Raw genomic sequence first — 25290 nt, 5'->3', positions numbered from 1 at the left:
TTAACTTGTGGCAGTTTCCATCACACGTGTAATCTTGGTTAAAAAAAAAAAAAAAAAAGAAAGAAGAAGAAAGAAATGAACCAGTGCTCTCTCCTAAGGGCAAAGTCTGTGTGAAGCGCCTGTAATAACCTGGAACCCTCACCATTTACCAAGTGTGAACAAAAGAACTCCAATATCAGGGAATAACTGTACAAGTAGATGACTGGCATTTTAGTGTTCAATCATTCCAAATGCAGAAGCTAATCAGAAATGAAATTTAGTTTTTAAAAAATAAAACACAGCTGAATGCGCTTGTTGTGGGATAAAGAAGAAAAAAAAACTAAAACACAGAGCAGTCCGTCTGCCATAAAAACACAAGTTTAGTGAAAAACGTTAACAGAGAAAAGGCAACGATGGGTGAGATATCATTTAGCTCTCTATATAAAAAAAGCCTGATTACATGTTTAAAGTGCAAAATTCTTTCTGAACATTTATGAAACTTAAAAAAGAAAGAGAAAAGTACAGCCCTGCTTGTGAGTTTCAAATACAAACCTATAAGCCATTTCAAGCTGCTTTCTTTCATCATGAAAGACTGTCTGTGTGTGTGTGTGTGTGTGTGTGTGTGTGTGTGTAAATGGCATTTTCCCCATCACCTGTTCACATTGCTGAGGGGTCTGGGCAGATAAAGAAGACACTCTGCAGTGATGGAGCTCAAAATGGGTCACGACTGCTGCTTGTTGGCCTCCTCCTCATAAGCATTTCCGGTGCCATTCTGGACGTAGGATGAACCCGAACCAAGTCCATACAGGTGACCACAGTACTTAGCATCATCTATGTGGTCCTCAAAAAACATCTGAGAACAGATTGTTGAGAACATTGTTGATAGCAGCAACACAGTCTTAGTGCTGAAGACTACAAATGATACATATCTGAAATAGTTTGCAATATTTAAACCAAAAGAAATGTGGCAGAAAGTCCTGAAGTAAGCAGTTCATGTTCATCCCACATTTTGCAATGTTCAGATCCTCAAATGTATGAAAAGGGCAGTGGTGGCCGAGCAGTTAATCAGAAGGTTGCCGGTTCGAATCCCGATCCGCCAAGGTGTCACTGAGCCCACACACTGCTCCCCGGGCGCCTGTCATGGTGCCCACTGCTCACCAAGGGTGATGGTTAAATACAGAGGACATTTCATTGTGTGCACAGTGTGCGGTGCTGCAGTGTTTCACAATGAATGTCACTTCACTTTCACTTCACCTAAAGGAATCAGGCTCCTGAACAAATAGAAGACCAAATGTAAATGGTTTTGTGTAGCGGTCTCTTTATCGACTATAAGACTCGGAAGACAATAAAGTGAATCATGTGCCTGTTTTACTGCCTCTGGACAGGAAGTGGGACAGTTTACTGATTTGCCAAGAAATCTGGTCATGATCTGCATATATATGACATATACATACCTCTCTCATTTTGAAGAAAGCCATGCCAGTGAGGAGAGAGTCTGATCCAGCCTGATGTTGAGGACCAATTCTCTCCAGCTCAAGTTGCTCAGCTACCTCCTGAAGACCTCCCTGTTCATACAGAAGACGACTGCCCATCAACCACCACATAAAAAAAATACAGACACCAATCCTTCCACCAGAAGCTCATACCTTCAGGTTTTTACAGCTCTTCATGAGATATTTCACATCATATATGATGGGGAAATACAGACGCAGGATCTCAAAAAAATCTACTTCCTCTTCTGGCAAGTTGGAATTGGATAAAATTTTGATAAGGTATCCAAAATCATAGCCACTACGAAAAGATAAGAAAAAAAGATTCAAATAAATGAATAGCAGAGTAGCCAGGAGAGAAATGTGGACGGAGCATAAATGTTACTGTCAGTTTATTACCATTTCAACACAAATATCCACAAAACTAGTCAGATGTTTTGATACACCTGCTCACTTATTGACTATTTTTTATATGAATAAGTATGATAAATGTTGCATATATGCATATACTCTTCAAACAGTGAAGAGTGAGCTGTTGCAGTGATTTCACACTCTTCTCTTAATCACCTTGTTTTAGACTGGTGCTTATGTACAAATCTATAAATCACCCGTTCTTGAGAACTGGGACTATGACTATGCTGTAAATAAAATGTTATCTTTAATGTTCTGTAATATGCTGAATGAGGTGTCATAACTATAATCCTTATTCCCATTAATACTTAAACAGCGTGTTTGAAATGAGCCCTTTTTAAGGTAATTTAACTTTAACAGTGCAAAACATTTTATAAATAGTTCTAATTTCATATATATATATATATATACACACACACACACATACACACACACTTAAATATACATTAAACATGTTGAATAACAGTGTTTATAAGAAGTTATTTAAGGTTTGTTGCTAGAAGTGTCTCAATTCTCCAGAAGGGGTGATATGTCAACTCCATCATCAAGAAGTCACCACAGTCAAATATACAGTCAAAGAAATCTGAAATGAAATGAACAAGATGTGCTTTAACTGCAGACTTTCCACTTTCATTTACATCCAAATCAGGTGAACGCTATGGGAACTCCTGACTATGTTCATGATAGAAATTCCATTACACATGACTAATAAAATAACACGTTTTCATGCTTTATGTTGTAATATAATCTCATTTCTGTGTACATGATAGAGTAAAAAAGGTCAAGGTTTGAGAGCAAAGATTTGAATCATTCAAAATGTATTTTGACAGCATAACTGCAGACTAAAATGTGGATTAAAAGCTCGTGAATGTCTCTCCAGGCTCCGGAAAGCAGGTGCATTAAAACATTTGACCGGAAGTACATTTCCGCTGCGATTGAACAATAATAAAAACCCAGCTTACTCCAACCTGCCTTCGGTTAAATATAGTAAACGGTGCACAGCACAACCCCCTGACTGCTGTAATAATGCTATTATGCATGTTCTTTAAATGCGGCGTAGTAAAAGTGAAAGGGAATTCAGACCTGTGAAATGACAGCCACTTGACACCTTCACAAAGCACCACACCTGACGTCATAAGCAGTTCAGCAAAGTAAAGCGTCTCAATGCCCTCCTCCTCGTGCTTCTTAAACTGGATACCAGATGTAGTCAAAAGCTCTATGGAGTCCTGTGCATACATATCTTCTCTGCAGAGGTCGAGAACAGCACGGATTCTGGAAAAATCCTTTCAATAATGGTCAACATCACAGATCAGTAAACACTGTCACACAATACCTACGTGAGGTTAAACTTGAAATTGAACTGCCATGTTGAAGTTCCTGGTGGGTAGTCCCCATTTTCATTCATGAACGTTAGACCCAACTGTATAATCTTCAGTAAATCGACGTTGCACCTCAGTAACTGATACTGGTAATCTGCATTGCTCCGGAATTCTCCGATCGGTCTGGCAACAACTCCAGGGAATTCAGTGTCCTAAAGAAAAGGGTTGAAAACATTGATCCCTCTCGTGGCTACATGATACGAAGCTCCAGTAACGGTTTCATGTGCATACACTACGGTTCAAAGGTTTAGGGTATTACTTGATTTTTCTCCTTCTTCTACCCCTGGCTTCTCCTGTTTGGCCACAGCGAACCAGCCAGTTGCTTGAATGATTATTAGAAATTATATTTTGTAATGATCTGAAAGCACCTACACTGATTAAACAAGCAGTCGAATATCTGGTGCATCAGCAAATGCAGAAATCAATCATTTTTTTCTCTAGCTAGTAATGTGATTTATTAAAGGTCCCATGACTTGAAAATGTTTTTTTTTGCTTTTATGAGTCTTATTTGTCCCCTAATACTGTATCTGAAGTCCTTTTCCGAAATTGAGCCACAATAAGCTTTCCCAGGATGCACTGTTTCAGTGTCTGTAGCTTTAAATGCTAATGAGGAGGAGAACGGCCTATAGAAGCTGAAATGATGTAATCAACACCATCCAGTAACCACAATGTCTTCAGAGTCTCGCGTGACTGGATGTAAAAATGAACAGAAATGTATTTTTTAGATCAATCACCAAGCAACTGCAATGCATTGCACGTTTAGAATGACGGTTGGTGGAAATGTTTTAGGGGAGGGGCGGGAAATTCTGGCCGGAAGAGGCATGAGAAACGGGACGTAACCTTTTCCCCTTATGAAGTCATAAGGGGACAAATTCCAGATCCGAACGTCTGAGTTGCCGCTCTCTGAACAGCGAAGCAGAATGACCAAAACTCTCTTTACACCTATCACCATTTCCAGCCACTGCAGGACCATAGACAGGCTCGAGGAACTCAAATTAATGTTAAATCATCTCAAAAAGGCACATTTTCATGAGAGGTGACCTTTAATATAGAAATAATTTTTCATGAAGAACAAGGACATTTCTACATCGAGCTAAGTTAAGAATTGGTGTTTGTGGAGGTAAATCTAGGTCCATACCATTGCAATATAGCTGTATTTGTGGATGACCTGGCGGATCCTCTTCAGCTCCTCGTCCAGGTTGTAAGCCCAAACTTCACATATCCTCTGGCTGTGATCCACAGTGGCTGCGGGCATAGTGCTACCTTCAGGGGCAATGCATCAAACTCAAACAGACAAGGTCCCCTTCGGGAACCTAAAAAACACAAAATGGCTGATTTCAGGTTATTCGCACCCAGAACTTCCAGCACAGACATCTGCCATGTACGTTTATACTAGAAATGCCTGTAATGGCAGCAATTCACTTGTTATACTGTGATGAAGACAAGATCGCCAGGATCTGGAGGACGCTGTGGCTTTATTATAAAGGAACATGTGGAGAGATCAGATTACAGCCAACTGATAAAAATAGCAATCTGCCAGACAGGGAAATTTGGAAGAAATGGAAGTCTGATGTGACAGAAGGTGCTCAGAGTCCCTCTCCAGTCCAGCTGATGAGGGAAACGAACGAAGCGCCACTATGAAATGCTAGCAGGATAAAGCAAATATTAGTGACGTTGTGAAGGCGACATGAGGCGCACGGCGCTCCATTCAGCCTGCGTCCAATCCCGTCACCGGACGATGACACTTCCACAGACCCCGCCAACGTAGCCGGCGTGGCGTGGCGTGGCGTGGCTTACCTCTCCCCCGCCGGAGAGTCGACCTACAACCACCGCGTCTGCACACCACCGCGTCTTCTACTCGCTCTCAAGGCGGACATCAAGCCGGCAGCTCCAGCCAGGCAACCACAGGCACAACTACTGCGCAGGCCAGTGACGTCACCACGCTGCGCGCTGACCTTTCAACTCGCGTACGTCAGGGGGAGGTCATGCAGTTAGTTAGTTAAACCTTTAATGGCATTACACTGAAGAACCAAATTGTGGGGCTAATCAGTACAGACAGAAATGCAGATAATGTAGTTTTTGTAGTATATAGTTGTTTAATATAAATAGTTGTATATATAGTTGTATAGTGTATATAGCTGTACAGTGTATACAGTTGTATTGTATATATAGTTGTATAGTGTATATAGCTGTATTGTATATATAGTTGTATAGTATACATAATGGTAAAGTATATATACTTGTATAGTGCATGTTTGTGTGTGTGTGTGTGTGTGTGTGTGTGTGTGTATGCAAGACTCTGCAGAGGAATAAATAGATGCACATATTGTAAATAGCCGTCTTGACTGCCCTCTGCAGCCTCTTCCGGTCTGACTGTGTCCTGGAGAGATTGAAGATCATGGTGAAGATCTTCCCTGGGATCCATCAGTTCAGGCCATTTTCCTGAGGTTCCCCTCACAACGTCCTGCACCTGTACAGTCATTTGGAGGGACCTGGAAGCAGCCCAGAAGCAACGTTGCACGAAATACACACAAACCCATAACACTACCAGTCTAATAACTTGTATACTGCAGCTTGTGCCTCCTTAGTTCAGAGTGCATGGAACTTTGGCACTGTTTCACATTTTCAATACACAATAGAAAAAAAGAGCAGACTTTCTTATTCACTGTCTCCTTGTGTCTCTTACATCGAGAATCTGAATGTCTGCTGCTCCTACTACTTTATTCCAGTTCCAGTCTTTCTGTGGTGTCCTCCACTGCTTTCATCACTAAACCTGTTCCCAAACATCGCAGCACAAGTCAGCAAGTAAGAACCAGTTGACTGTAGTCTCGGTCTCTGGTTGGTGTGCGTTAAACCGTGGTAATTTCAGTTAATGGCTCTTCTAAGGTAGAGAACAATACGAGGCAGTGGTGGCCTAGCGGCTACGGAAGCGGCCCCATAATCAGAAGGTTGCTGGTTCGAATCCCGAGCCACTGAGGCCACTGCACACTGTCCCCAGTGCCTGTCATGGCTGCCCACTGCTCACTCAGGGTGATGGTTAAATACAGAGGACACATTTCGTGCTGTGTATCACAATCACTTCACTTTACTAGCCACTTTATGTAAGAGAAGAATGTCTCTTATTCGAGAGTTCCAAACGAACTCTGATGAAAAAAAAATAGGACATTTTGGAAAATAAATCAATTTGGCACAGTTGCTATGGTTACATACAGTGGAACTACTGATTCATTTTAATCAGGGCCATACAAGGTGTACAAGGCTGAACATGCATGTAGTGAACCACTGGAAAGTTTTTCTTTAATGTGTGGAAGGGGGAAGTGAAAGCCTATATCAGGGACCTTTTGCATCATTACTGTCCACCGAGGACGCCGAGGTCATCTAATCAGCTGCTGCTCCCTGTTGCAAGTTGTTTGAGGAGGAAAGGTGACCGTGCGTTCTCTATGGTGTTCTACCCATGTACTCTCTTCTTCTTCCATTGAAAGTTTTAGATCAAAGCTCAACAAAATCATTTTTTAAAGGTTCTTAGACAGTTAATGTTTTTTTCTAGCACAAGTACCACCATGTGAACCCCAAGGCCAATTGGTACAAACACCAGGGAATATATGGCAAGTTAATCTGGCTGCATTGTCACGAGCGAGAAACAAAGATGGGTTGCCACTTGTCCTCGTATCAGTGCAGCCTAAAGCCGTGCATCCGAAGAGCGGTTTTAACTCAACTGTATTATTGGGAGGGTGGAGGGTGCCCCAAGATGCCGTTTGTTTGGTCTACAACCAAATAGAGGCTCTTGACTGCAGTGAATGAGCGGGTCACTGATGTAACCGATGTGGAGTCTTGGTCCCTCCATGATAATGACTGCAATGTCTAACATTAAATGTTAAAAACTTGTCCAGGTTGACTTTGCCCCAGGTTGCTTGTGCCCCACCCATCTTGACTCCGCCTGCCACGCTTTGTATTTAGATCTTTTGAGAATTGCATGCTGTCACTTTATCAAGGAGTCAAAGACGGGGTTGATATAACAATGTCAAACAGCCATTACCTGTCTTCACTGTGTTCATTAGTTTATCGGCTGGTATGTCCATCCATTCATTAGATGGATAAGTTATACGAAGGTCACAACTGTCCAAATTACAAAAGAAGGGGTCTGATTAAAAAAAAAAAAAAAAAAAAAACACATTTCTATGCAATAATGAAGTTACAGTTTGCAAACACTGCTACCAACTATCCAATATGTTTAATAGTGTTAAAGATTAATATAACATATACTATACTATGTTATAGTATAGACTATAATTTTGTTCACCAGATGGCAGCATTTGGATACTAAATTGCTCCTTATAAATCAGAGTAAAACAGTGTATTATGTTTGGATTTTGGATAGTGTTTGGATTTTTAGTAATGCCATTATATCAATGAATGCTTCTACATGAAATACAGTAAAATATCTCTCATACAGGGATAAAATAAACCTGGAAGACAGGGAAGGGAATACCCCAGTTAAGGTTAAAACAGGACATTACTTAATACAATAATACAAATGCATATAATCAAAGAGGTAGTGCAAATAACAGTGAGTAGAATTATATTTTTGTTTTAATCACAAATGACCCATTGCTGTTTTCTATGAACACTTTGTATTATAAGTGACCTGAATTTGAGAGTTCTGCAACTGGACAGAGAACAGAATAGATTACACCCGATACATTTCATTATATATCTTTTTAGCAGATATGCCGAAGAGATGCCTTCCATGGAGACAACTGCAACTACAGCCCACACACTTCCAGAAATGATGAGTGAAGAGAAAGGTGAGAATGGTCTCCACATCTCTACTGAGAAGGTAGATGGAGTGCGACAGACAACAAGCTTTCTCTCCATCTTGGGAAGCCTCAATATGTTCCACCAAAATGAAATCAAGAGTAAATCCACCATGATCCCAAAGCCGTAAAACATAAAAAAACATGGAATGCTTTAGGCAACACTGTTATTAAAAATAATATACCACTAAGACCTTCATTTTGGTGAGGGATGCCTGCTTTTAAAGAGCCAATAAATGCTGTCTCTCTGTATTATTCTTCCCTGATAAAAATTCCTCCCACCAAAAGTGCTTTTGTTTGACTTGCTTGGTCAGTGCTGAGAGGGATGGTCTTGATGTTCCCTCAGTAGAAGGTAGGCAGAAGATGGTAGGGAGAAAGCTGGCCTTTCACAGGCTCCAAAGGAAATGGAGAAGTTGTTGTGATGAAGAAATTCTTGGTGATGGTGGTGGCCTTGAGTTGATTCTGCTGACTCCATCAACAGAAGAGCCTGAAGTTGAGTGTATGGTGTTGGTGCCTCCTGTACCATCTTCAGGCACAGGTCGGGGGGAGGATTGGCTCTCTGTCAGTCTCTGTGGGATGTTGGGTTTGAACTCTGAGCTGTAGCCTACGAACAGAAGGACGTTGGATGTAATGTCCATCTTGGCTGAGACTGAGCAGCAGGGCAGTTGAAGATTCAGGGTGTTCTACACAAAATGTGTTAAGGTTGTTAATGTTGTTCATGTTCTTCAGTATTAACATCTCAAAGCCCAGACACTTTCTTCCATTCTCCCTGCCACATTCTTTCTTTGAGTCTATCACATAGAAGGATCATATCAGTGGCGGCTGGTGGAATTATTTTTGGTGGGCCGCACTTTTGCAACTCATTTATCAGATGCGCTCTGAAAGGGCTCATTTTCAGTCATTTCTTTTTTTATAAGAAAATTTCACCGCTTCGCCTTTAAACATGCATGTCCCTAACAAGTATTTTAATTTTCATGTTTTTTTTTAAATATATTTATATTACCTTTTTCTTCATGTGAGACTGGTGGTCGAGCCGCCACTGGATCATATATATGCAGAAACAGAACAATGAAAATGTCTGACAAGCACCGATGGAGCACCACATCTCTGCAGCTTCTAGACAAGCACTTCCATGAGTCTGACAGACTTATCTTAGCTCCAGCCAATACGATTTATCTCATAATTCTCAGGCTCTCTACTCTTCAGCAGGAAACTATCTAAAATTGTCTCATGTGCAAACAAAAATAGGCATGAAATGAAAACCAGGTGGATTCTAAGCCTCGCAGCTGCACTCCGTTGGTTTACTGAGAAATGCCTCTTATTAAAAAGAGCCCCCACTGTAGTGAAAGGTCCAAAGTAGATTATGGGAATATGTTCTGGAGAAATAGACTGAACCATTGTAGATGGGATTAAAATGATTTTGCCGTGGGAAAACAAGCATTGTCTTATACTTTTATAGCATTTCTTTACAATGTGATATAGATGCCGTTAAAATGGTTCTTGTTAAGCAAAAAAAATGTACTTCATCATGTGAATGTTCTCAACATTTTTAACAAGGCATTGTGCATGCAGTACTGGATCTGCTAAGATTATGATTACTGTTTATAGCACTTTTGTGGCCAGCATGCTCACACCCATCAGAGGTGAATGATGTTGAAATAGCAAAGAAATTGTAGATCATTCCACTGAATACAAAAGTTTCTACAAACTTTATTTAAAAAGTCAATACAATTCTGCAGTTAAACATTAAGCAGATCCAGTTGTTTATATTATGCTTTTCATAAGATTCCCATGAAAGTTTGTCAAGATGTTCTTTAAGATGCAATGCTAAAGAACAGCGATATGTTTTGTAGCTGGTGACAATTTGCTCTTTTTCTTTGCTTTTCATTTGTCTTTTCTGTTTAATACTCATATGAGCTGATCAGGTTTGTGAAGACATGCATTTTTTTGTAGATCCTGTGATGAAAAGGGCAATATGAACAAAATGTGTTATCATTCATCTGTCATTTGTAGATTATTGATTTCCAAAATAATAAACGCTTGTTGTTAATGGTCATTTTCATGGAAAAATCAAGAGTGTTGTCTAATATTACAAGGGTATCAACTGTATATGGGAGCTACCAAATCCACATTTGGAAAGGTGCTCTGTGGTTCAGCAGGGGAGTCGTCCAGAGTGTATAGATGACGACAAAGAGTAATTGAGCCCATTGGCACCTGACAAGAGTTGAGTCAGTCAGGTGCCGGATGCAGGGTCCACTTCTTTAGCCTGAGCCTGAATCTGGTTACAGGACACTGGAACGGCTGGTGACCTCATCACTGAACCCACTTCAGTTTGCCTACCAGCCTGGCATTTGTGTAGAAGATACTGTCACCCACCTCCTGCACTGTTCCCTCTCTCACCTGGAGACCACTAGGTTCCTAGTGGAACTGTGAAGACCATGCTGTTTGGTTTCTCCAGTGCATTTAATGCCATCTTACCCACAGAGAAAGCACAGTGACCCTGGTCTTCAGCCAGAATTCTGGAGTTTGAGAACATGTGACAATAATTAGGTGCATGTCCCCACACATCATCTTTTTAATCGTAACAAAATCTGAAAACAGTCAAGTCCATTTAAATTGGAATAATTTCTGCATTTAGTGAGAGGTCTGGCTATTGTACTGTTGCTGCTGGTTTGTACATGTATTTAAAGAATGACAGAAATAAGAATTATTTCATCATCTAAAGATTCTGAGAATCTTGTGAAATCTGTGCACAAAGGATAAGGCTAAAAATCAATACAGGATGCCTGTGATCTTTGTGCCCTTGCTCAGCACTGGATAAATAGAACACAAAACACAATTCCCATCCCATCCACAAATACAGGTTAAAGCATATAAAGAAGCAGCCAGATGTGAACATGATCTAGAAATTCATTTTCTGCATTTTTCCTGGCCAAGCCTGGAAGATATATAGGGAAGCGAGGGAGCCTGGAAGATATATAGGGAAGCCTGGAAGATACATAGGAAAGCTTGGAAGATATATAGGGAAGCCTGGAAGATATATAGGGAAGCGAGGGAGCCTGGAAGATATATAGGGAAGCCTGGAAGATACATAGGGAAGCTTGGAAGATATATAGGGAAGCCTGGAAGATATATAGGGAGCCTGGAAGATACATAGGGAAGCTTGGAAGATATATAGGGAAGCCTGGAAGATATATAGGGAAGCGAGGGAGCCTGGAAGATACATAGGGAAGCCTGGAAGATACATAGGGAAGCTTGGAAGATATATAGGGAAGCCTGGAAGATACATAGAGAAGCCTGGAAGATACATAGGGAAGCTTGGAAGATATAAAGGGAAGCGAGGGAGTCTGGAAGATACATAGGGAAGATATATAGAGAAGCCTGGAATATATATAGGGAAGCCAGGAAAATAAATAGAAGACGCAGATCTATTAATTCATTTTACACAGCATCCCAATTGTTTTACTCTAGTTAATTGAGGCAAGAGTCATTTAAGCTATGTCATCATTAAAGTCAGTCATTTCATTAGCTTAAGTCCTCTTTATCTGTAAATTTCAGTTGCTTAATGCCAGAAGATGAACACCCCACTGCATCAAGGAAGCCTTGCTTAGAAATATGATGTTAGTCATTGTTTATAAGTGATTTCACCCGGACAGTAATAACTGATCATCTGATGTAACATTGATTTGTACATTTGAGCAGAACCATATCTGCACTACACCATGTATGTTAATATGATGATGAAGGTTACGTTTTGAGGTGAAAATGAAGAACCGGTCCTCCTGTGGTGCTCCTCCACCCTCCCCCACCAGTCAGTCAGCCAGGACCAAGCTTTTAGAGGCTCTTCCAGTCCACAGTGGGCAAACACAGATGTCTGTTTCAATGTTTGTCAATGCCAGTTGCCTAACCATTTATCAGAGTTCAGTAGGTACACTGACAGCTGGGGCTCCTTTTTACCTGAAAGATGGGAACTGCCACTCTGTCAGGATGTGTGTTGGCCACAGTCTCTCTCTCTTTCTGAAACACACACATGCTTATTCCCTCGCTTTCCTTCTTTTTCTTACACTCCACCCTTTGTGATCTCCATCCGGTACGATCAGAGCCCTTGTGCTCCATTTGGCAGGACTGAGTGAGTTGAGACACTCTTTGGATGCATGAAGAGAAGAGCAAATAAAGTGGTACTGGGGGTCAGCATGTCAGGAGAACGCGCTGAGAGCTGAAGAGGGGGGGGTCACAAATTACATGTCCTACATCTGCTGGAACCTGGACACATTTGGCAGGGGTGTCACAACCAGCTCAGCAGTTCGACAACATTTCAGGTGAGTACTAGAGTTTAGTATTTACTAATTCATATATTTTTTATTAAACTGAATGGGAATTTTGTGCGTATTTGAAGACTTTCGTATACAGTTTCATTGAATGTTGTAATTCTGTGTAAAATTGGCATTAGGCTGAGAAATGATCAAAAGTATACTTCTCATGTTCTCCTCGTACTTTTGCATTTGCAACTCATAAGCAGAGAATCTGGTTGAACTATGCAGAGAGGAATGCCTCAGGGCGCCTGATGTTCTTAAACCGGGCGAATCTGTTGAGGGGAAGAATGTTGCAGCCACGGTGCATAAAAAGGGCATTTAATGAGGATGTGTGTTGAACACACACTGTGATCTTTGTGTTTAATAGACAGCTAAATACAGGCAGTGTTTAAATCAGGTTTTGTATGGAACAGCCTGTTGTGTATGAATGTGTTTAAATCACAGATGGAATGAAGTTCATTTGTGTTGGAGTTTGTCTGAACCAAGAGGATGTAAGTCAAAGTATTTGCAATATTTAATCCTCTTAGGAAGTAACCCAGAATGTGGGTTTAATTTATGTTCTTATCCACCACAGGCTTAAAAAGCCTGCATTCTCTTCTAAATGATTTCATATTAAGGGGTGCATGCAATATTCTCAACAAAAGTCAGGGTGTTGCGAACACCTTCATCAAGTGAAAAGTCATGAAATGAGTTGTATTTGAAGTGCTGCTCTAGTAAAGCAGCAGACAGTCAATCCTTTGTGTTGAAGGAGAGTTCAGTTTTGCACTAAATGTTACCAGTTCTGTGTTTTACAAGATATTAATCACTCCATGGCATCCAGCACAGTAAAAATAGCAGGTACGGAAGCGGACCTGTAATCGGAAGGTCCCCTTGATCAACGCCTGTAATGGTGCCCACTGCTCGCCAAGGGTGATGGTTAAATACAGAGGACACGTTTGGTTTTGTTTCACTTTAAGCTGCAAATCGCTTGGCCCATTTCAAGGTTTAAAAACAAATGGTGTATATTGTAAGATGGGTTTCTGCACGTACGTGTTCGAGACCATGGACCAAGACGTTAGTAAGGTCTGTTGGTTTTAAACTGAGGAAAGGAACCAGCTGGAGTGAAAATGTACAGGCATTACTGTTCAGCCTAATTGTAAGAGTGAATCATGTACAGTATGTGATTCATATAACTTATAGGATAAAACAGATGGGAGAGACATTGGTGTCTACAGAAATGGTGCAAAAACAGGTGCAAAAGGCAACTTAGGTCAAAAAATATCCCACAGAACCCTGCTTTATATGCAGATCCATTCAATCGACTCATCTTCACGAATTCCCCGGATTGTAGAATATGTAGATGCTGGTCGTGAAAGGCTGTCCAATCTTTGGTAGAAAGTTACGAAATGTTAAATGCCTTCTCGTTGTCTGCCCCGCAGAATGCTGGGCCACGTTTTGTCTTTCGCGCGATCCCTGGTGCGGAGGAAGGTGGTGGACATGGACGGCCTGGAGGACTCCAAGTTGTGCCGCTGCCTGTCCACGCTGGACCTGATCGCGCTGGGGGTGGGCAGCACGCTGGGGGCCGGGGTGTACGTGCTGGCAGGAGAGGTGGCCCAGGGGAGCTCTGGACCCAGCATTGTGGTGTCCTTCCTCATCGCCGCCCTGGCCTCCGTCATGGCCGGCCTGTGCTACGCGGAGTTCGGTGCTCGTGTGCCCAAAACGGGCTCGGCTTACCTCTACAGTTACGTTACCGTCGGGGAGCTGTGGGCTTTCATCACAGGCTGGAACCTCATCCTCTCCTACGTAATCGGTGAGCTCAGAAAGTAAAAAGTGAAGAGTTTGTCCAGAGGAAATGTGTTTTTGTGAGAAGAATTCATGGATTCATGATCGTTTCAGTACAGGAAAAGATTTGTTGTGACTGACAAAATTAGGATTATCATATGTATGCGTTCTGAGAGTCATGAGTGTGAACTTCCCTCAGGGACATCTAGTGTGGCACGCGCTTGGAGCGGGACATTCGACGAGCTCGTAGGAGGCCACATCGAGACGTTCTGCAGAGCATATTTCAGCATGAACTCCCCAGGCCTCGCCGATTACCCAGACTTCTTTGCTGTATGTCTTATCTTGCTACTTTCAGGTATGTTTTAATCACGAATCCATATATTTCCAATTATTATATACTTGTCTGAGATGAGTCAAACACGTCAGTACACCTATGTGTATGAGGCAATTGATAAATCCAATAAGACAGGCATGGAACTTAATAATATTAGTAACTGGGGAGTAACTCAACCTGCAACCACAACCCACAGAATTAATGACCCCTCCATATTCCTATTATGGTAGTCCATCTTTAACATAACTCATTTTGTCTACAGTCTAACATGGGCAGGAAACACAGGCACAATATTACCGATAGGTTCAAGTCTCAGTTGGGCAATAACTGAAAAACAGCTTAGATACAGAATTGAGCTCAATATCATAAAGAGCTGCTGGTTTTATGAGTTATGTGTTAATTTGGTGATTGGATTGTATAGTAATTGTGGCTTAGAGGTTTGTGCATTGTGCATGTCTTTTTTTATTAGGAGTATAAATTAGTTCTGAATAAATGAAAGTGATTTCTTCTTTTTTTTCAGGGCTTTTGTCTTTCGGAGTTAAAGAGTCAGCCTGGGTCAGCAAAATATTCACAGCAATTAATGTCCTGGTTCTGGTTTTCGTCATACTCTCTGGTTTTGTGAGGGGAAACCTGGAAAACTGGAGTATATCTGAAGAATCCCTCATCAATGTCACCATTGTGAAAAGGTATTGTGCTTGTGTTACCATAGGAACATACAGTAGCATGTCATTTTCCCACGAGCAAAACGACTCGCTCTCAATAACGGAACTTTTTGTGTTATTACACAAAATTAGATCAGATCACATTTTATGACAAATTAGTTCACAGTTCTCATGCAACTGTGTGTGTGTGTGTGTGTGTGTGGTCACCTCATGCTTAATCCTGGCCATCCTATTGGCCACCCCAAGTCCACATCCAGACCAGAACATTTTTTCTTGCACTGCAACGGTACTTCCGGACCGTTGCGCTCAATTCCCAAAAATGTTTTCGGAACGTGTTTAAAATTCAAAAACATTTTGCGGCAAGACAGTTACGTGGACAAAAATGATTTTCTAGTCGTAGTTCTTGTGAAGACGTTTTGACATACGACTTGCGTCAGTCTGACTTACTGGCTTACCATACCGCAGGGTGGTGCCGTCTGGGCACGTGCAGGCCCTGCTCCTGCACGTCCCGGCTGAACCCTCATGCCACCCACGGGTGCTCGTGAGAAAAGTCTGGGCAGACTGGGCACTAGCGCCACCCCAAAACGATCACAGATCCATTCTGGCCACCCCACTGAAAATTTCTGCCTCCGCCCTTATCCAGAGTGCCATGCAATAAGTAGTGACAGGGACAGTCCCCCCTGGAGAGTGTCTTTCTCAGAGACACAATGGTAGTGTGCGGGGTTTGAACCTGGGACGTCTCCTGGTTCAGAGACGCCACCCTCGCTGCCTTTCCAGACATGCTGGGTTGAACTGGTGATTCAGGCAGAGAGGGGGCAGCTGTGGAACCACCTCCGCTTGGAGGGGGAGCGTGAACAGCGTGAGGTTCATTAGCAGGTAATCCGTCCTTCCAAATCAGGGTGCGGCGGGTCCGGTCGCCGGTCCAACAGCTGCCATGTCTTTCTGTGGTCCCCACAAAGTTCAGATTTGGCCTGAGTGTTCTCCTTTTTGTTTCCGTTATTAATAAAAGTCGTTCTTCCATTTCAGAAACCTCTCAGGCACGGACAACATTACCTGTGATTATGGTGCTGGGGGATTTATGCCTTACGGATTTGGAGGGACACTTGCTGGGGCCGCCACCTGTTTCTATGCCTTTGTTGGCTTTGACTGCATTGCAACAACAGGTGAGTTTGTATTGTACAGACAATGACATCATTTCAACTGAAAACCAGCTGACACCTCTGAGCTTCCTCTGCCAATGAATTCATAAACCATGAGGGATATTCTGCTCTGGAATGAACACCAGTTGCTCCTTTGCTTGTGTAGTAGATCAAAAAAAGCAAATCAGAAGAAGGACCAACGCTGGAACAGCTTCGCAGTTTGGTTTTCTACTGAACAATGGCAATGATAATAATGAGACATTAGAATTACTTTGACTTCAGTAAATTCAGAACTAGAAGGCTCATGGGTTAATTGCAAAGATGTGACAGAGACTAAACTTTGAACTTCATCTACCACACAAGTGAAGACTAACAAATAATAATACTCTCAGTGAAACACACAAAAAGAAATGATTAATTCTGAAATACAAACTTGCAAACTTACCAAGCCTGCAAAGACAACAACAAAATAAAATATGCAATACGACCAACAGAAAAAATTGCCGCCACAAACAATAGCAACAATTCCATGAATTTTGTGATGTAGTTAATGTCGTATTGTGTCACCATGCACCGATCCTGTCACCGCACCCCATCAGCTCCACTCCACACCGTGATTTAAGGCCACCTCTCCCATGTGAGAGTGTCCTCCATCTCCACTTCTGCCCTGTGACATCACACCTACTTTCATTTTCGTTAACAGTGAATTAGTGAGCGAACATACGGTACAACATTAAAAGTTTTATCATTTTGTGATTCATCATAATTAATGTATTAGTGACCATTTAGCAAACTGAGTCATTTTACTTTGCTGACATTCCAGTTCAGTTCAATTTCCCTTAAACTGGATCAAATGTAAATCAGTTCCATGATGTGAATTTGCTTTCTCAGTTCACTTAATGAATGGACACAACGCAGCAGCAGATTTCTGGACAGATTTCTGGACATGTTTTATAGACGCTAAAATATGAATTTTCCACTGAATTTTCCTGTTCAGTAACAGACTGGTTTTCATCATGTTGTTCACCATTTCTTTCCCTTTCTGTTTAATATTAAGGTGAGGAAGTGAAGAACCCCCAAAAGGCCATCCCTGTTGGAATCGTGGTGTCCCTTCTTGTCTGCTTTTTGGCCTATTTTGGGGTGTCAGCTGCTCTGACTCTCATGATGCCCTACTATCTGTTGGATGAAAAAAGCCCATTGCCAAAGGCTTTTGAGTATGTGGGCTGGGGTCCCGCCAAGTACATGGTGGCAGTGGGTTCCCTCTGCGCCTTGTCCACTAGGTAAAGATCTGTGTTTTGGCTGCATGCGCATATGATTATTGCTACGCAGATGCATGTGTATCCCAAAAGGGACCTATGATAACTAAGATGTTTTTTAGTATGCAGAACTAGGACACACGTTGCCTCTTTTAGAGCAACATGTTCCTCTTTCTTTTTTCCCCAGTGTTCTGAGAAAATTTCATCTGCATTAATGATGAGTTGATTTGGTGACTGATCTCATTTAATTCATTAATTGAACATATTGTCAAAAAAGCACAACGTTGCACATCCATATGCTTGTAGTGCTTTATATCTGGCCAATTTAGTGATGACACAACACTGGATGAAAAGTGAAAGACATGCTCGTGAGTGGAGCCAGTGTGCTTTGGGACTGTGGGAGCTTTTTGGTTGTGTTGGGGTGAGGCTGCTTTGCTGATTATTGTGTTGGTGTGCATGTCTCTGCTCCACCCATGCAGTCTTCTGGGGTCCATTTTCCCCATGCCACGTATAATTTATGCAATGGCTGAAGATGGGGTACTTTTCAAAGCGTTAGCGAGAATCAATCCTAAGACGAAGACACCAGTAATTGCTACAATGAGCTCCGGTGTAGTTGCAGGTGAGACCCTTTCGGGGGAAAAGATGTGAATCAGAAAAATTATTCAAGCTGTCAATTGTGAAGGATGTGGAGTCGAACCATTATGGTTGTAGTCCATAGTGGGTACGCATGTGTTACCTACAGGCAGAGGTGGCATTTACTCTGTTACATTTACTTGAGAATTTTAATTTTTTTACTTCTAAGACTAGGTTTACAAGACATAATTTTTACTTTTACTTGAGTACATTTGTTAATTACAAAAATTTGTCAATTTCTTACCTCACTACATTGGGCAACACTCGACTTACATTACATTAGATATACATTATACATTATATATGCTTTATTTTATATGCCAGTAGATCTATCCCATTTCATCCATCAGATGTAGCCATGCAGTCACATGATCACTCACAAACCAAAATGGCAGTCGCAACTATTTCCAGTGCTTACAGGTTACAGAAAGAATATCCTGTACAGATAAGCTATGCAAAGCTCTATACATTTCATTTGATCTGCATTTAGCTGTTATAATTAAAATGTCAAGGCTAACACATATAATTAGCTTTTTTTTATGTAAAATACTTTGTACACTCAGATTTAGTCCAATAATCGCTACAAATTGTATTTTAATAATTTCATAATATTACTCAGGCTTGAGGAAAACATTTGGCTCCTATACCTACCTCTGCCTTCTCCATGACACTCTTTAGTCCTTCACAGTTGGCAGGGGTGACCAATGCACTCTTCTCCCTTCCAGAGAACTTTGTGTTTTTTGAAAGATGAAACCCTGTTTTCATTTTTAGCCTGTTGGGTTCCATGTTCCCTCTGCCCCGCATTCTCTTTGCAATGGCACGAGATGGCTTACTGTTCAAATTTCTTTCCAAAGTGAGTAAGCGCCAGTCCCCTGTGGCTGCCACCATGGCGGCCGGTACCACTGCGGGTAAGCTTTTGATGTGAAGTGTTGTGTAGTCACCAAAGGGCTGGTGCTGGTTTTTGATGCATGCATGTGACAGGTGTTAGTGGTGATAGATTTCATGCTAAATAGAATACATTTAGTGAGTGTATTGCTCCAGGACTCTTCTCTGTGTTATTTCTTTCTTCTGAACAGTGCAGCACTGCATGGTATATTCCACGTTGTAGGGACAGATGCTAGATGCCTCCACACCCTGTATTTGATCACTGCAGCAATGAAGGTCATGGGACACTTTGGTCCTGTTGAAGTGAAGAGCAAATATTGTTTCAATTACCACCAAAGGACATCAAGAAAACCAATAAAAGTCCATCACATAGAGATGAACACAAAGTAAACTACATTACAGAGTAGTTGGTCCAAAGTTGGCAGTCTGGTAACAGTCATAGTATATTTGCTCCTTGGCTCTGTATTGCTCTTTTTTTTTGTAATGCTTGCATGGAATGTGAATTAAAATGTGCATTTGTGTGGTCAACTGCAAGCAATATTGATGCACATTTTTATTTTATTTTAATGTATGTGGCACACATGTAAACTATTGGCAAGAAAGAGACGTGTCACTTTACCTGAAAAAGGACATTTCCACCTTAGAAGGAGTTTAATGCAGGGCTACGAGGATGCTTCCTGGGGCACAAGGAGAGGTTAGCAGAGCCGAAAGGAGGCAGGATATTACAAAAAAAAATTCTGTTTGAGAGAGCACTTGTCTAGGTAAAACACTAATAACTGTAGACAATAATTCATGATGAATAATTCTACTGATGTAATTATTTTCATTAAAATACACTGTTTATGAAGAGCATATGAAACTTAAATTCAGCCTTTTCTTTTTATCAGACTGACTGGGAATGAGAAAAAAACCTACATTGCATGGTTGATGGTGGAACTAAGCTTTTAAGACAGATAGAAGGGATATGTTATGATGTTCAAATGCTATGATGTGTAATTATTTGTGTGCAATCATCCTCAGCTATTTTTATTTAAATATGTTATGTACCACAGGATGATACCAGGACTCAAATTCTTCAAACTGTCTTACAGCAGTCATGGCTTTCCTGTTTGACCTGAAGGCCTTGGTGGATATGATGTCGATTGGCACGTTGTTGGCCTACTCGCTGGTTGCTGCCTGTGTTCTTATTCTTAGGTGAGTGTTTGTGGGCTTCTTGCATTTGTACTAATCCAGTCAACATCTGAAATATTAATAAAATAACCAAGTGTCTTTTTTGAGAGTTGACTGAGCGCATTCTGACAGCATACATAGGTTACCTGTTAAAATTCCGAGCGAAAACCTTGCCCATCCCTGTGCCCTGCAGCAGCTGTGATTTTTCATGGTGGCTTTATATTTTCAGACTGGAAATTCTGACTAATAGTCATGACTAGTAAAAAATCTCTGCAGTTCAATGAATGCAACGAATACAACAAACTATGTACATACTACTGCAAACCTACCATAATATTGAAACCGATTTTTAAGCCAAGTATTACAGTATTCAATATGTAGGTGCAGCTATACTATTAACCAGAGCAATGAGTTCAACTGTGTGAGTGATATATTATCACAGTTGTTTTTCACCATCTTTCCAGGTTTTATTAATGCCATCGACAGTTCTTAATCCGATTCCAGTCCTTTCAGTTATCTCCTTAGTTGTTTCATTTGCTTGATTCAGGACAATAATTGGACCTTTTAAAACTTTTCTATGATCACGTAAAGGTGTTTACTGCATCAGTGGTACTTAAATAACATCTAACAGCTGAAATCTTTTAATCTATTAACATTTCAAATTCCCACATATTACATGAAATAACATTACTAGAAATAGTAATAATAATATGAATAATATCATAAATGCAAATATAAGCACTTAAAAAAAAACGTCTCTGTTGTTTTTATGGTTTAATGAAGGTTTCAATGTTCAGTGTTTAAGGTTTGGCTTTGACTTACACATGTAAATGCTTTAAGAATCTGATTTAGTTAATATTCATTGTAGGTATCAGCCAGACCCCACCCGAAAAAAGTCCAGGGAAAGAGGAAACGGAGAAGAGGAGGCGGAATCAGAGCTGACTGAGTCCCACCTCAATATGCTGAAGGATGAACATCTGACATTCAGATCACTCGTCAGACCATCCCCTTTCCCCACAGAGCTGTCCTCCACTGTGGTCACTGTCGCTGTGGGTGTCATAGGTGGGCTACACATCTTCAGGCTTGTGGAGTTCATGACTTTACATGATGTGATTGTATCTGACTATCACCATGGGAGCATCATGACCTCATACTTCCAAGGTTTGAATAGCTGTGCTCAGCTTTGCCCAGTGATTGGATATTATATCTGAGAGGCGTAGTTCAGAGAGAGGCTTTCACTCTCTTGGCCTTTGGTCTTGGCCAGACAGACTGATACATTTTATATTTACATTTATGGCATTTGGCAGATGCCCTTATCCAGAGCGACTTACAACGTGCTCTCAAGTTACAATCGATGAGTGTCACCTCCACGAGCTGATGAGGGAAGGAAGTCAGAGGCGGGACATACTGGAAACAATGGTTTATTAACAGCACAAACCAAACCAGATTGCCAGAACTGTACACACAAGTTGTACGGTCCACAGAAAAATGCTCTGAAGTTCCTTATAACCAGGTTCCAGCCATGTCTACCTAAAAAAAAAAAGAAAAAGTGAAGTGATTGTTACATGTGATACACAGCAGCACAGTACACGGTGCACACAGTGAAATTTGTCCTCTGCATTTAACCCATCACCCTGAGTGAGCAGTGGGCAGCCATGACAGGCGCCCGGGGAGCAGTGTGTGGGGACGGTGCTTTGCTCAGTGGCACCTCAATGGCACCTTGGCGGATCGGGATTCGAACCAGCAACCTTCTGATTACGGGGCCGCTTCCTTAACCGCTAGGCCACCACTGCCCCACAACAGTTACCTACCGGTTCCATGCCAGGTGCGAATCCAGCCGCACCCAATCGTGACAGAGCCGCCCCCTTCACGGGTTACGTCCCATCAGTGGAGGAGGCGGGGTGGACGGCGACAAACACAGGGCTCCTGTCCTGCTGCGTCCTCCCACCGGAGGACCTGGACCTTCTGGCTGGCTCCCAGACGTCGTCCTACATGGCGGCCTCAGTCCCTCCAACCTGCACACAAAAGTCAGGGCCGAACCTTCCGGGTACGTTCGGGCCCTGTCTCCGCACGTCCCCTCTGATGCTTCCGTGCAGAGACGTGGTCCCTGACCCCCCGGCAACCGCTTATTGCACTCCAGCGTGGTACAGCCCCTCTCGCTGCACGTCTAAACATAATCACAGTGTCCTTTTCTGCAATATCAAGTATCAGGCAAATTAGAGTTAGAATAAAGTTTCTTATTCAGAGTATAACATAACTTTCTGATAACTTATATAACGTCGTTATATGCCACACCACACAATTCACTGACTTAATAATGAAGTTGAACAGCGGTTTGCAGGCAAAGTTCAACATCTTGCTGAACCCATTTCATCATCATGGTTTACGCCGCGAGCTCGTACTTGTTTTTTTAAATTCTAGCTCTCCGTACCACCCCTGCTCTTTCTGCTTTCCATCTTTCAAACACCACTGACGAGTGCTCTCAAGTGAAAAAGAAGCGCCGACGGAGGCGGCGTGAGGGACAGCAGTAGCGGAAATGTGATCAACACAGTTCCAAGTCCTCAGACCGGCCACCGGGAGTTGTTCCGGTCCTCCCGATTACTATCGCTCATCTACACGTTAACGGAGGATAAACCTGCCCTCACACATCTGTCCATCTCACAAGAGTTTAAAAAATGTCTGTCTGAGAAGCTAAAACATGTCATAATGTCACTCATTATTGAAAAGTATGAATACAATTCTAAAAAAAAGTTCAAGCTCAGGAATTTTTGGAGCTCTCTGGAGGCCAACTGGGCCCATATAATGTGAAAGTGAAGTGATTGTCATTGTGAAACACTGCAGCACAGCACACGATGACACCCTTGGTGAGCAGTGGGCGGCCATGACAGGCGCCCGGGGAGCAGTGTGTGGGGACGTTGCTTTGCTCAGTGGCACATTGGCGGATCGGGATTCGAACCGGCAACCTTCTGATTACAGGGACGCTTCCTTTACCGCTAGGCCACCACTGTCCCAACTAGGCCACCACTGTCCCAATCCATAGACTGAAAAACAAGATTTTTTGACGTGTGGGTGGTAAAGTTCTAAAGTTCACACCCTGACATAAGTGTACCAGGAAGTGGAATTGTTTTTAATATTTGAATGAATGAAGAATTGATATGAAACTGCTTTCTGCAGATTTGGTAGAGAAAGACGGTGATTATTTGATATCATATTAAGCTGTTGATGTATCTTCTCTAACTTTCAGTGGTGGTGATTTGTGTTGTCAGCATACTGACCACATACTATGGCCAAACAATTCTTGCTCTGGCCCCATGGGCCCTGGGAACGCTGGCAGGAACCTTTGTGATCTTCGTTGCCTCCATCTTCCTCATTTGCAAGCAGCCACAATCAAGTAGGAAGGTCTCCTTCATGGTAAGTGTCATGCTAGAAGGATTTGTTCTCACCAGATTCTATCCCGTTCGGTCAGATGGGGTGTCTTTTTTGTTGTTGTAGGCGAGCAGCTGTTAAAATGGCCCTTCTCTGTTTCTCTAGGTTCCCCTCCTGCCATTTCTACCCATCTTGAGTATATTTGTCAATGTTTACCTCATGGTCCAGCTGAGTGGGGACACATGGATCCGCTTTTCCATCTGGATGGCAGTGGGTAGGTGCTCCTTTACTAGGAGGAAGGGTCACATCTTCAAAGAGCTATAAAGTTCAATTGAACCAGACGAGCAGAAAAGCTGTGGTCAGTTGTAGGGTACTTATGAAATCTGAAGCCTGATTAATAGAACCACCACAGAAATGTCAGAACAGAACTCACGACCTCCTAATTTTCCTCAGGATTCCTCATTTATTTCTGCTACGGCATACAGCACAGCAGCGAGCGAAGCCGCATGCAAGAGCGCTGTGGCAGCGTGCCGAATAAGGAGAAGAGTGAGATGGGTGCAGAGGGGAGTGTGGAGCGCTTCATTCCATCCGAAAAAACCACCAAGTTCTAGAACAAGCGGCAGGAAGGGGGCGTGGCCCCGCACCAAACAAGCACTGTGCTCTTCACTTCGATCCACAACATAAGTATTATTTTTGAGCTTGTTTTCCATATTTCTCTTCGACGTTCTAACTTTTGGTGCTGACTTGGTAACTGTGGATGGATGAGTAGCTTTTCTGATGATTCTGAAATCTACAGTTGTGTAGTGGTTGTAGATCATAATCAAATCAGGTAAATCAGAAGGACTGTGCTGGCGGTCATCAATCATTCTCACATCAACATTGATGACGTTTTATTTTTCATTTGCAAGCTTTTACGTATAATTCTGTTTCGGAATGAATTTGGTTTCGAATGAAGCAGTGTTTGAATATCAGTGCTCTATAATGTTTAATGCTGCAGTGTAAGGAACTTTTGAACTCTACTTTTATATCTTTGTGTGTTTTAAGTGCTGGTGTAAATGCTAAGTGAATGTACTTGAAGGTGCATATTAATTGCAGTATTAGTATATGTGAAGCTGCTGTAAAGTATATTGTCACCATTTCAAAAATAAAGTATTACGCCACATTTTTTATTTTCTTACTATTATTATTTAAATTATTGTTATAATAATTTGTCATAAATATGCGATTATACATGGATTTTATCAATCTCTTAAAATATCTTTGATTCTTTGAAGAATTAAACTCAGCATATTATACTCTATAATAAAGAAGAGTGTCAAAATATCAGCAAACCTTTTTTAGTGATGAGGCTGAGACGTAAGTGCTGGTCATGTGATCCAGTCCCATGGTCCCAGATAATGGCTGATCCATGAGCCCCACCAAAGCAAAAAATATATCATAATGTGCAGAGAGGTCAAGGCCTTTGAAATGTAACCTTCAACGTAACGTGTTCTTTTTTGCCTTTTTCCCAGTTTTCCGGGGTTTTGTCAACATGCACAAGGCTTTTTTTCGGCATGGCACAAAGTATTTACGCCTCACAACACAACCCATTTGTCCAAGTCTGGATAAGATGGCAGCTGTATCTACATGATACATTGCTTTCACAGGGACGCCACGAGTTGCCTTTACCGAGTGATATCCAGCACGTGGCACATGGTT

At 41.8% G+C, this 25290-nt stretch overlaps 2 protein-coding genes across 8 annotated transcripts; one reads left to right on the top strand and one right to left on the bottom strand.

Annotated features, from left to right (window-relative positions):
- Positions 1-335: 335 nt before the first annotated feature.
- cnot7 (CCR4-NOT transcription complex, subunit 7) lies at positions 336-5190 on the bottom strand. 4 transcript variants are annotated; one of them, XM_028960535.1, is made up of 7 exons: positions 5057-5190; positions 4398-4590; positions 3218-3411; positions 2964-3125; positions 1626-1770; positions 1434-1544; positions 336-832 (listed from the first exon to the last, which is right to left on the bottom strand). In XM_028960535.1, the coding sequence occupies exons 2-7, from the start codon at positions 4512-4514 to the stop codon at positions 701-703; spliced, it is 861 nt and encodes a 286-aa protein (XP_028816368.1). In that variant the 5' UTR covers positions 4515-4590; positions 5057-5190; the 3' UTR covers positions 336-700. The 4 variants fall into 4 exon arrangements, with proteins under 4 accessions (XP_028816368.1, XP_028816367.1, XP_028816370.1 ...); XM_028960534.1 differs by having other exon boundaries at positions 4398-4572; XM_028960536.1 differs by lacking the exon at positions 336-832 and adding an exon at positions 840-1250 and having other exon boundaries at positions 4398-4572.
- A 6769-nt stretch (positions 5191-11959) lies between these two features.
- Positions 11960-25156, top strand: slc7a2 (solute carrier family 7 member 2). Of its 4 annotated transcripts, none has more exons than XM_028959944.1 (12): positions 11968-12392; positions 13805-14175; positions 14347-14502; positions 15002-15167; positions 16170-16306; positions 17340-17562; positions 18018-18157; positions 20151-20250; positions 21095-21288; positions 23471-23637; positions 23758-23866; positions 24046-25156. In XM_028959944.1, exons 1-12 carry the CDS (start codon positions 12316-12318, stop codon positions 24201-24203), a joined length of 1998 nt encoding a protein of 665 aa, XP_028815777.1. In that variant the 5' UTR covers positions 11968-12315; the 3' UTR covers positions 24204-25156. The 4 variants fall into 4 exon arrangements, with proteins under 4 accessions (XP_028815778.1, XP_028815779.1, XP_028815777.1 ...); XM_028959943.1 differs by having other exon boundaries at positions 11970-12392; positions 20148-20250; positions 24046-25155; XM_028959945.1 differs by lacking the exons at positions 23758-23866; positions 24046-25156 and having other exon boundaries at positions 11960-12392; positions 20148-20250; positions 21095-21387; positions 23493-23515.
- The last annotated feature ends 134 nt before the right edge of the window (positions 25157-25290 follow it).

The sequence above is a fragment of the Denticeps clupeoides genome, chromosome 18 (genome assembly GCF_900700375.1).
Source record: "Denticeps clupeoides chromosome 18, fDenClu1.1, whole genome shotgun sequence".
NCBI lineage: Eukaryota > Metazoa > Chordata > Actinopteri > Clupeiformes > Denticipitidae > Denticeps > Denticeps clupeoides.
Note: the sequence above shows the minus strand (reverse complement) of the source record. Positions and strands in the feature narration are given on the sequence as shown.

Excerpts from the sequence above, each read along its gene's own strand:
- cnot7 (XM_028960535.1), bottom strand. The coding sequence starts at position 4,514 with ATGCCCGCAGCCACTGTGGATCACAGCCAGAGGATATGTGAAGTTTGG. Across the intron at positions 3,412-4,397 it reads AATACAGCTATATTGCAATG|GACACTGAATTCCCTGGAGT; the intron begins GTATGGACCTAG and ends CCTTTTCTTTAG. Across the intron at positions 3,126-3,217 it reads AATTTCAAGTTTAACCTCAC|AGAAGATATGTATGCACAGG; the intron begins GTAGGTATTGTG and ends CGACCTCTGCAG.
- slc7a2 (XM_028959943.1), top strand. The coding sequence starts at position 12,316 with ATGTCCTACATCTGCTGGAACCTGGACACATTTGGCAGGGGTGTCACA. Across the intron at positions 15,168-16,169 it reads AATGTCACCATTGTGAAAAG|AAACCTCTCAGGCACGGACA; the intron begins GTATTGTGCTTG and ends CTTCCATTTCAG. Across the intron at positions 20,251-21,094 it reads GCCTGTGTTCTTATTCTTAG|GTATCAGCCAGACCCCACCC; the intron begins GTGAGTGTTTGT and ends TATTCATTGTAG.